General features: G+C 39.8%; 1 protein-coding gene across 1 annotated transcript; it reads right to left on the minus strand.

Annotated features, from left to right (window-relative positions):
- Window positions 1-1,068: 1,068 nt before the first annotated feature.
- Window positions 1,069-10,878, minus strand: LOC140187994 (serine/threonine-protein kinase NIM1-like). Its single transcript, XM_072243861.1, has 3 exons — window positions 10,593-10,878; window positions 3,592-3,860; window positions 1,069-1,818 (listed from the first exon to the last, which is right to left on the minus strand). Exons 1-3 carry the CDS (start codon window positions 10,876-10,878, stop codon window positions 1,069-1,071), a joined length of 1,305 nt encoding a protein of 434 aa, XP_072099962.1.
- Between the last annotated feature and the right edge of the window lie 1,618 nt (window positions 10,879-12,496).

A 12,496-nucleotide genomic window follows, 5' to 3' on the forward strand; every position in this document is an offset into this window, starting at 1 on the left:
AATTAGAAGTTCAAAGTAAATTTATTATCAAAGTGCATATATGTCACCATATACAACCCTGAGATTCGTTTTTTTGTAGGCATACTCAGTAAATATAAGAAACATGATAGAATCAATGAATGACCGCACCCAACAGTACGGACAAACAACCAAAGTGCAAAAGACAACAAACCATGCAATACAAAAGGAAAAAAAGAGATAATAATAATAAATAAATAAGCAAGCAATAAATATCGAGAACATGTTATGAAAGTCCTGCAAGTGAGTCCATAGGTTGTGGGAACAGTTCAGTGATGGGTGAGTGAAGTCATCCCTACTGGTTCAAGAGCTTGATGGCTGAGGAGTAACAGCTGTTCAGGAACCTGGTGTCCTGAACCTTCTTCCTGATGGCAGCAGCAAGAGAAGAGCATGGGTGGTGGAGGTCTTTGAAGATGGACACGGCTTTCCCGTGTCAGCGCTCCATGTAGATGTGCTCAATAGCGGGGAGGACTTTATCTGGGCCATATCCACTACTTTTTGAGGATATTCCATTCAAGGGCATTGATGTTACCATACCAATCTGTGAGGCAACCAGTCAATATACTCTCCACTACACATCTATAGAAATTTGTCAAAGTTTTAGATGTCATGCCAGATCTTTGCAAACTTCTGTGGAAGTAAAGACACTGCCGTGCTTTCTTCATAATTGCAATTATGTTCTGGGCTCAGGGCAGATCCTCTGAAATGATAACACTGAGGAATTTCAAGTTGCTAACTCTCTCCACCTCTTATCCCCTTCATGGACCTCCAGTTTCCTCCTCCTGAAGTCAACAGTCAGCTCCTTGGTCTTGCTGACATTGAGTGAAAGATTGTTGTTGTGGCATCACTCAACCAGATTTTCAATCTCCCTCCCATATGTTGATTTGTCACCATCTTTGATTCGGCCAATGACAGTGGTGTCGTCATCAAACTTAAATATGGCACTGGAGCTGTGCTCAGCCTCACAGTCATAAGTATAAAGCGAGTAAAGTAGGGGGCCAAACACACAGCCCTGCTAGTGCTACAATTTTATTGATGTATTTACATGATTTATAGAACCAAACACATTTTTGAGTGCTGTACACGTGCTCTGAAATTTCGACGTTTTCGTTCATTCGCCCTGTTGGCACTCGAGAAGTTGCTCATCATGGCAAAGCCTCCTGGGTTATACCTCTTTTGGCTCCGGTGTAGAATAATGCGATAAGTCCCAGTAATAGGATTGTGGGATTTCAAATCAAGGTTATTGTAGATATGTTCCTCTGTGATCCCCAGGTCACTTAATGCTTTCTTCACTTCCCTTTCCTCATCACTTAGGGGTAGATGACCAGCTAAGTGATCTGGACTCAAGTGAAATGGTTGGTATGGTTCTGGAACTTGCATCTCTCTCAGCCATTGACTGTCCAGGATATTGGCTATGGTGTAGCGGTTTGTCGGAATGGGTTGCAGAATTCCATGGATTAGTTTCTTGCAGGGATCTGATACATAAGGTGGAATTGCATATGATCCCAATAAAATGCATTTTTTTAGCTTCTTGACAGTGTCTGCACGGAAAGGCAATGTCGCTGTCACCATGAAATATAACAGGATGCCTAAAGCCCAGATGTCCACATGGATTCCAAAGTAACCTTTCTCTCCAAACAGCTCTGGGGCTGCATATGGAGGAGAGCCACAACACATACTTAGGGGTTCATTTACAGGATGCAGGATGCTGAATCCAAAATCACCCACCTTCATGTGGTTTGTGGCTGAATAAAATACATTTTCTGCTTTGAGATCCCGATGCACCACCTTGTTCTCATGCTGTCAAAGTAAATGGAAAAACAAGTTGGAAAAATATGAAGCAGTCAAAAAAGGAAATGATGGAAGAAGTAGGGAGTTAATAAACAGTTGAGTGAAAAACATGAACTGGGAACATGAAGACCAACAAATGTCATGGCTACCACCAGCAGCAGATTCATTACTGAGGTACAAAGATGAAATTTCCCAAAAATATGATTAGGATCATAGTAACACATACAGACTGCTGGAGGAACTCAGCAGGTCAGACTGCATCTATGGAAAGGAAAAAAACTGTAAATCTTTCAAGCCAAGAACTGATGAGTCCTGATAATAGTTGGCAAGTCACAGAAGTCATGTAATAAGGAAAGTGCACATCAATCAGTTAAGATCAAGAAAATGGTGCTGTATTCTCTAGAACAAGGAATGTTGAAGGATAGACAACTACTGTCTCTAAGATTATGAAAGTTTTCATAGAAATAGTTAATCTCTTGGAGAACATCAAACCTAGAGAAAATTAATGTAAGAAAGTCACTACATTTTGAGGATAAAGGGGAAGCCTTTTAGGACCGAGATTAGGAAAAACTTCTTCACACAGAGAGTGGTGAATCTGTGGAATTCTCTGCCACAGGAAACAGTTGAGGCCAGTTCATTGGCTATATTTAAGAGGGAGTTAGATATGGCCCTTGTGGCTACGGGGATCAGGGGGTATGGAGGGAAGGCTGGGGCGGGGTTCTGAGTTGGGCGATCAGCCATGATCATAATAAATGGCGGTGCAGGCTCAAAGGGCCGAATGGCCTACTCCTGCACCTATTTTCTATGTTTCTATGTTTCTATGTTTCTAAATCCAATAAGTAATTCAGAAAAAAATATTTTTAAACAGAATTTTTAGAATGTAGAACTTGCCAGCAAAAGGAGTAGATGAGGGATCATCCTGGACACCTTGAATAAGAAGCAAGATTATCTTAAGGAGCAAGGAATAAAAGGCTGTTTGGGTTACGTGAAGAGGGAATAAGTGGCCTTGTGTGGAATGAAAGTATCGGCATTGACTTCTCTCCATCTCCATTTGCCTGTCTTTCTTCCTACATACGCTCCCAACCTGCTGAGTATTTCGGGCAATTCATAAACTCTAGAAATTCTGCAGATGCTGGAAATCCAAAGCAACAGACACAAAATGCTGGAGGAACTCAGCAAGTCAGGCAGCATCTATGGAAATTAATAAACAGTCAATGTTTCAGGTCGACTCAGACCCTTCTTCAGCACTGGAAAGGAAGGGGGCAGATGCCACATATGGGGGAGGGGAAGGAGGATAGCTGGAAGATGATCGGTGCTCTTGTATCAGCATAGATCTGTTGTGACAGTGGTCAGTACATACAGTATCTTTATTTGCCATTGATCTGGAAGTAACTGAAAGTACCTGGAAATGCATTAAAACTGCAGGGTTATTCCATTGTGGACAAATGATCTCAATCTCTGGATTACAAATCTCTAATTGTGGGTTAGGAGGTCTGAAAAGGTGATTAGGTTGTTAAAAAAGGGACCTTAATCAAATCTTTAAAAATTCTATCCAGGAAACCCACCCAGATAATAATGTACAGCTTCAATTTGTATGAAATAAGGAACAAAGTGGGAGAATATGTCAATCAGGAATTTGAAGTACATCATAGCAATTGTTAGGTTATATGGACAACCTACCAAAATGATATCAATCCAGTTCACTGGTGGTAGAAGTACAAATTTAAAGGTGACCCTAACACGATACAATCTTTCTTAGCTAAGCCTCTACTTCCCACTTACCATATGTTTGACAGCCGACACAATCTGAACAAATATGAATTTACTCTCATGTTCCGAGAGCCGACCCTGTGTGCAGATCTTGGTGAACAGATCCCCTCCTTCTGCGTACTCCAAGACCAGATGCAGCCGAGTTTGTGTCTCCAGCACCTCATATAACCGGATGATATTTGGATGATGAAGTTGCTCCATACACAGAACTTCATTTATGAACAGATCCTGTCTCTTGTGTGTTAGATGCTTTTTATCGATTATTTTAATTGCTACCCTTTCTACAAATGTGAAAGAACAAACAAGAAAATATATATAATTACTTTTTTTCATTAATGAACAATTTACTGGATATGATTTCGTAATTTTTAGAATGGAGTCAATGAAGCCGTAGATGATTAAATATCCAAAGTAATGTGTGTGTTTGTATTTTGGTTTTCGTTATTTAGGCTTGGCGGAAATTGGATAGAAGGCTTGGGCAGGGGATCCGAAGACTGTGGAAGCACCAGCAGGGAGGGTGGAGTGTAAGGCCAAATATAAAGGTTGAAAAGTTGAAGAAGGAAACCACCGTATTGGTTTCCTCTGTGTACAGTATCATGGTTTTCTCCCACGGTCTAAAGTCATACCGGTTAGTAGGTTAACTAGTCATTGTACATAGTCCTGTGATTAGGCTTGCATTAATAGGTGGGTTGCTGGATGATGCAGCTCGATGGCCAGAAGGACCTGTTCCATGCTGTATCTCTAAATAAAATTTTAAAAATAAAAAGAAAGATGCCTTAGAAACTCTATTAACAAGTCTAGAAAGGTTGAACACTTTAATACTGAAATATGCCTCAGTCCCAAACTAAGGTCTCCTTGAGTGTTCTCAACTGATATGTTTTGCTAGTCTGTTGTATGTGGTAAAATTTTGCGCAAGTGAAATCAATTGGATGCTGTATTGCAAAAAAACATTATTGTGTGTATTCACTGTTTTCAACAACTGAGTTATCTTGTGTTGCACATATCAATGTTGGACTCAAAACAGAATTTCTAGATTACTGCATGTTAACTTATACCAGAGTAATCCAAGGAATTTCTGGCCATTACTTGTGTTTGAGCTGCTTTAATGTGGTCTTACTCAGTCTGATCACAGTAATCTCCACAAGGACAACCTCCGTTTATTTCTTTGAATTTTATATAATTCTGTGAAGTTTTGATGAAATAACAAGCAAGATAGACAAAGGAGAAATGGTGGATGTTGTGTACTTAGATTTTCAGAAAGCCCTTGATAATGATGCCACACATGAAGCTGCTGAGCAAGATAAGAGCCCATGGTATGACATGAAAGATACTAGTATGGATAGAAAATTAGCTGACTGGCAGGAGGCAAAGAGTGGGAATAAAGAGAGCCTTTTCTGATTAGCTGCTGGTAACTACTGGTGTTCCGCAGGAGTCAGTGTTAGGACCGCTTCTTTTTATGTTGTATATTAATGATTTGGATGATGAAATTCATGGCTTTGTGGCCAAGTTAGCAGATGATATGAAGATAGGTGGAAGGGCAGATAGTGTTGAGAAAGCAGGGAAGCTGCAGAAGGACTCGGAATACAGCGTCAGGATGTGTATGGTCATGCACTTTGGTAGAAGGATTAAAAGCGTAGGCTATTTTCTGAGTGGGGAGAAAATCTAAAAATCTGAATTGCAAAGGCACTTGGGAGTCCTTGTGTAGGATTCCCTAAAGGTTAACTTGCAGGTTGAGTCAGTGGTGTTAACATTCATTTCAAGAGGGCTAGTATATAAAAGCAAGGATGTAATGCTGAGACTTTATAAGGCACTGGTGAGGCCTCACTTGAAGTATTGTGAGCAGTTTTGGGCCTCGTATTTTAGAAAGGATGTGCTGACACTGGGGAGGGTTCAAAGGAGGTTCATGAAAATGATTCCAGGAATGGAAGGCTTATCATATGAGGATCATTTGATGCCCCTGGGCCTGTACTCACTGGAATTTGGAAGAATTGGGGGGCGGGGTGTTCTCATTGAAACCTATAGAACATTGAAAGAGCTAGATAGAGTGGATGTTTCCTACAGTGGCAGAGTCTAGGACCAGAAGGCACAATCTCAGAATAGAGGGACATCCATTTAGAACAGAGATGAGGCGAAATTTCTTTCGCCAGAGGGCGGTGAATCTGTGGAATTCATTGCCACCGGCAGCTGTGGAGGCCAGGTAACTGGCAGAAGTTGATAGATTCTTGATTAGTCAGAGCATGAAAGGTTATAGGGAGAAGGCAGGAGAATGGACTTCAGAGGGAAATGGATCAGCCATGATGAAATGGCGGAGCAGACTCGATGGGCCGAATGACCTGATTCTGCTCCTGTGTCTTATGGTCTTAACAGACAAATATTCTAATGTTTCCACATAGGTGAGAGGACAATTCAGAGGTCTGCTTATTCAATGCATAGGCTATGGAACTGAGTGCCTACTGCCATGCTGTGACTCCCAATTGGTTTTGTACTTTTCCTTATACTGTTGTTATTTATTTGCACTCACTGTCATTAAATTACCAGCTTACTCCTTCATCTATAGATTGCCTGTCCTTTCACAGCTTATCTATCACAATTATATATAAACTGTGAAAGGACAGGCAATCTATAGATGAAGGAGTAAGCTGGTAATTTAATGACAGTGAGTGCAAATAAATAACAACAGTATAAGCTATATATATATAGCTTATATATAACAATTCAGGTAATGGAATGTTTAGATGAAAATATAAGCATGTTGGAGATAGGAAAAGTTTATGAAATGTTGACTGCTTTCTTCTATAGTGGACTTCATGAGTACGAATAGGGAGTAGCACGAACCTTTTAAAAACCTAAATAAAAGCTAAAAAATGCTGGAAGTAATTGTTAGAGTAGATCTTAGTTATTTATCAAATTGTAATTTCAGCTATCTTCACCTCTGTGTATTGCCAATAAAGCATGGAACACCTTTTGCTATGTTCTCTTCCATGTTGCACACCATCCTGGCTTGAAATAGTTTGCCCTTTTTTCATCATTGCTGAGTCTGTATTCTGGAATTGTCCACCCAGCAATATTGTGAGCAGACCTTCATCAGGAGAACTGCTGCAGCCCACACCTTCCCTATATTTGTTTCAGGGAAACTACAGAGGAATGATAAATGCTATCTTTGCCAATACATAATGACCATATTCCAAAAAAATCAATAACGAAAATAATTGCTGTTGTACATTGATTACCATCTTCCTACATTGTGAGTATATGACTGGACAATGTAGTTCACTGAATGGCCTCATCTTGTTGTATAATTGAAGCCAATGGCTTTCCGATATATTAGTAGAGGTAAGATGTGAGGAGGTGTACAAGAGATCAGGGGCAGAAGTAAAGAGGATTTGGATCGGCATTGAAAGGCAGAAGCATGCTCAATTACTTCCAAGAGGGACATGAAGATTGAAGGAAGGCAGTAATTGTGAAAACCAAACTGACAATGATTCTTTTTCAGAAGTCTCTCCTGATGGTTTTGAAAGGGAGAAGGACAATGAAACCATTTTCAATGTCAATTGTCTAAAAGGGAAGTTGTGTTTTATGGTTGCTAAAACAAACTTTCATGAACAGAAAGATAGGAAGAAGGTAGAAAGCAGCATGGCATTAGAGTTAGAGTTGGAAAAGCCTGGTAGGAGAGTTGACTGGGTGGCTAAGGAGAAGTGTTGAAGCCACAGGGGTTGCTGAAAGATAACTTTAATATTAAGAACATTGCAGTACATGGGCTCCTTGCACACTGTTGGCACTGGAATGCATGGCAAAACATCTGAGCTGCCCCCAGCACATCATTGAGGGAACACACATAAAAGTTGCTGGTGAACGCAGCATGAAGGGTGTTGGTTGTTAACGCAAATAATGCTTTTTTTACTGTACATTTCAATATACATGTGCTAAATAAATCTGAAGCCTCATCTATAAGAAATAGGAATAGTGAGCACAGGAATTACTTTTCATAAGTGGATGACTTTCCTACAGAAAAGTGAAGAGTACAAGGCTAACTACCTCCCTGGAAAAGCAAATGACTGATGGGGCATGGGGATTGAAGCCCTCGGTACTTCTTGCGGTTCATTCAGATCTGGTATGTTTGGAAAAATCAAAGTTTAAAGTAAGCCCATAGATTGAAGGAACAGATCAATGTTGGATTGAGTGAAGTGATGCTCTTTGGTTCAAGAACCTGAGGGGTAATAACTGTTCCTGAACCTGGTGGTGTGGATCCTGAAGATCGAGTACCTTCTTCCTGATGGCAGCAGGGAGAAGAGCGCATGGCCTCGTCAGTGGAGGTCTTTGATGATGGATACTGCTTCCTGAAACAGTGCTCTGTGTTTATGCGCTCAATGGTGGGGAGGGCTTTACATGTGATGGACTAGGCTGTATCCAATACTTTTTGTAGGATTTTCTATTCAATGGCATTGGTGTTTCCATAACCAGGTCTTGATACAACCAGTCAATGTACTCTCCACCACACATCTATAGAAGTTTGTCAAAGTTTCAGATGTCATGCCAAATCTTCGCAAACTTTTAAGGAAGTAGAGGCACTGCCATGCTTTCTTTGTAGTGGCTCTTACGTGCTAGACCCAGGAAGAATCCCCTGAAATGATAACACTGAGGAATTTAAAGTGGCTGACTCTCTGCACCTCTGATCCTCCAATGAGGACTGGCTTGTGGATCTCTGGTTCCTCCTCCTGAAGTCAATAATCAGCTCCTTGGTCTTGCTGACATTGACTGAGAGGTTGCTGTGAGGCACCACTCAGCCAGATTTTCAATCTCCCTCCTATATCTCCCTCATTGAGTAAACCTTGTATATGCTGATTTGTCACCACCTTTGATTTGGCCAACGACAGTGATGTCATCAGCAAGCTTAAATATGGAATTGCAGCTGTGCTTAGCCTCATAGTCATAGGTATAAAGTGTGTAGAGCAGAGGGATAAGACAACAGCCTTGTGGTGCAGCTATGCTGATGGAGATTTGCAGGAGATGTTTCTGCCAGTCTGAAGTGACTGGGGTCTGCAAGTGAGGAAATCCAGGATTTAATTGCACAAGGAAGTATTGAGGCCAAGGTCTTTGAAGCTTATTGATTAGTTTTGAGGGGATGGTAGTATTAAATGCTGAGCTGCAGTTAATGAAGAGCATCCTGGTGTATGCATCTTCACTGTCCAGATGTCCAGGGATGAGTGAAGAACCAATGAAATGGTATTTGTTGTAGACCTATTGTGATGGTAGGCAAATTGGAGTGGATCCAAGTACAAGCAGAAGTTGATATGTTTCTCAAGACACGTAAGTGCTACTGGACAATAGTCATTAAGGCAGGTTACCACGTTCTTCTTACACACCAGTATAACTGAAGCAGCTGACTGAAAACTATCTTCCTATCTTTATTAAATTAATATGACCAAAGTGTAAGAAGCTTAAAGTTTTACTGCAGAAAAGGATTTCAGAGGAGGGGACCATCTTAATTGTTAAGAAAATCAAAAGTTGCCTAACTTCTGATGCATTAAAGGAACTTGATCTTGTTGAATGTGAAGAGAACTGACTATTCATTATGGTGAAAGAATAGGCAGTTGCAATTTTGAAAAATGCATTTTACATAAATGACCTGGGAGACAGGAAAGTTTTAATTTGTGATTCTTCATTTATCTGTCATCTGAACTAATGAATATTTTCTTTGTTATGTTGATACACAGATTCCTGTATGATAAATAATTAAGTACTGATATATCATCTTGTTGACTTTTTTATGCACCTCCCTTGAATCCCACTCAAGTTCGGTTAGTTGATTAGTTTAACAAGTTTGCATACAGGAAAAATTGCTTGGCAGTTTGATATCATCTTGCACCAAGTTATTCCTCTAATTTCTAAGAAAAGAATTAATTTACATCTTTAATTTAAAATGTGTGATTTTTAATTTTGGTGAATAAAAGTGTTCATTGTCCCAAAGTGATACTACCAGGCAGAATCTATAAGATAAATGAGCAAAAATTAAATTAAAAACTAAACATGCTCAACCTGCAATTAACCAATTACATTATTAAATATCAACATGCCAGTCTCAATGAGTAAACCTTGGTAACGATAATTTCTTAACTTTTTGCCCCCTATTGGTTTATAATGTTTGAAACCATTTAACAATCTCATGGGTAATTGTAACAAAACCAGATTTCCTGTAGTTTTATCTAATCCCAAGATATTGTTTTCGGATACACTAAACATTGTTTTATTCCCTAATGGCTAGTTTCAAATATAACATCTGTTGTAGACCTTTTGTGATGGTTGGCAAATTGGAGTGGATCCAAGTACGAGCAGAAGATGATAATGTTTCTCAAAACACGTAAGTGCTACTGGACAATAGTTATTAAGGCAGGTTACCATGTTCTTCTCAGGCACCAGTATAACTAAAGCAGCTGAGTGCAAAGTTTAAGGGGAGTGTATAAGATGATGAGAGGCATTGATCATGTGGATAGTCAGAGGCTTTATCCCAGGGCTGAAATAGCTAGCACGAGAGGGCATAGTTTTAAGGTGCCTGGAAGAAGGTACAGAGAAGATGTCAGGGGTAAGTTTTTTACGCAGAGAGTGGTGAGTGCATGGAATGGGCTGCCGGCAACGGTGGTGGAGGCGGATACAATAGGGTCTTTTAAGAGACTCCTGGACAAGTACATGGAGCTCAGAAAAATAGAGGGCTATGGGTAACCCTAGGTAATTTCTAAGGTAAGGACTTGTTCGGCAGAGCTTTGTGGGCGGAAGGGCCTATATTGTGCTGTAGGTTTTCTATGTTTCTAGTATCACTACTACATCATTATCTAAAATCAAAATCATGGTATAGTCAGCAGACTGGTGTTCTTATTTCAATATAATTGTTCCCAATGTCTTGCATTGATGACTGCTGCAACAGTAGACAACCTGCTTACATTATGTCAAGTAAAATATTCACAACATGAACCAGACTTCTTAAATACTGTAGGTGGAATTTGGTACTTCAGACATACCTTTTGTCAAGCAATGTATTCCGAGCTTCACCTTTGAGAAGTTTCCAGTGCCAATCTGTCCACGGAGCTGGTAAAATCCAACTCTCTTTCCAAGTATCAGTTCATTTTTCACTTTTTCATTGTTCCTCATATCATAAATGACTTTTTCAAAGGGTGTGAATACAGTGTTTTCCCTCTTGCCCAATTCATCATCATTCATTTTGTGTTGTATCTGTTGTTTAATCCCTTGAATTGGGCTGGAGTATTTATGCAGTCCTTCACTATGAACAGAAAGTGCCACAGCCATCATTGAGTCTCGCAACGTATATCTCCTAAACCATTTCCTTATAAACAATTCCTATTCAGAGCTCACAAGGAGGAACTTCTGCTTGAAGGATGAAACCCTTTATTAGAAAAGCTGCTCCAAATATAATCTTAGATCAATTCGGCCTTATTCCGTAATAGTCTCTGTCTTTTCGGAGTCACTTCGCAGCCTTTGACGCAAGTTGCACTCTTTGCTTTCTGTGATTCAAAAAACCCAAAATCTGAAGTTTCAGAAGATGTCCAATGTCCATAAGACTGATATGGTACTTTCCAATAATAATTAGCTCAAATAACTTTCAATTAAGCATTTTATTTATTCATTGACTGCAGAGTCACTGGATGGTGGGAGCACCTTCCTCAGTTTCTAGATGAAGGCCGAAGATACTTTGAGATAACTCTGTGGGGAAAGATAAATTTAATTTCAGTAATGTTCAGTAAGCAGACTTGTGCAGAGTGCTTTAGTTGATATGGTATTAGGCATTGAGTACAAGAGTAAGATAACAGCTGGATAGAAGCTGTCCTTGAGAAAGGACAGAAGAGAGAACGTCCAGGGTGGGTGGCATTTTTGATTACACTGGCTGCTTTATTGAGGCAGCAAGAAGTATACAGCAGATATGAAAGGAGTCATGAAAATCTAATTTGCTGTTTATAAATATCAAGTGATCAGGTGTAGCTAAAATTATTTCACTTATTGTTTGTTTGTTTATGCATTACTTAGTGGCAAACTGTAAGAGACTGGGCTGGATATTGGGTTGATAGAATTGCACCCATATATGGTGCACAAAAATATGCTTGTGTTTAGCATTAACATTCAGTCAGGTCTTCCTCTGTAAAAAAAATGGTCACATTTCAATTTGAAATGGCACTAAGAGGTGGAAAGTAAAGATGTAATTCCTGATCAGACTTCACACTATTCATGCATTTCCCGACTGTTGTTCAAAGTAAATTTATTATCAAAGTACATATTTGTCACCATATAAAACCCTGAGATACATTTTCTTGTAGGCATTCTCATTAAATCTATAGATTAATAACCATAACAGAATCAATGAAAAACTGCCTATTTGCATAATTTGTTGTCTTCTGCACTCTGGTTGAACCAGGGAGTTCAACCAGAGTGCAGAAGACAACAAATTATGCAAATAGAAAAAGAAGAAATAATAATAATAAATAAATGAGCAATAAATATCTTGAACATGAGATGATGAGTCCTTGAAAGTGAATCCATTAGTTGTGAGAACATTTCAATGATGGGGCAAATGATGTTGAGTGAAGCTATCCCCTTTGGTTCAAGAGCCTGATGGTTGAGGGGTCACAACTGTTCCTGAACCTGGTGGTATGAGTATTGAGGCTCCTGTACCTTCTACCTGATGGCAGCAGCAAGAAGAGAGCATGTCCTGGGCGATGATGGTCCCAGATGATGGATGCTGCTTTCTTGTAACAGTGTTTCATGTAGATGTGCTCAGTAGTTGGGAAGGCTTTACCACAATTGCCACTGCAAAGTTCAGTTGTGCCCAGGCCCAAAGCCTTGGGCATCATTAACCAGCATTGAAATTTATTCTGCTTGGCAGCTAAGCTGGATCTGGTAGGTCAGCTGGCAA

The sequence above is a fragment of the Mobula birostris genome, chromosome 26 (assembly GCF_030028105.1).
Source record: "Mobula birostris isolate sMobBir1 chromosome 26, sMobBir1.hap1, whole genome shotgun sequence".
In the NCBI taxonomy this organism is placed as follows: domain Eukaryota; kingdom Metazoa; phylum Chordata; class Chondrichthyes; order Myliobatiformes; family Myliobatidae; genus Mobula; species Mobula birostris.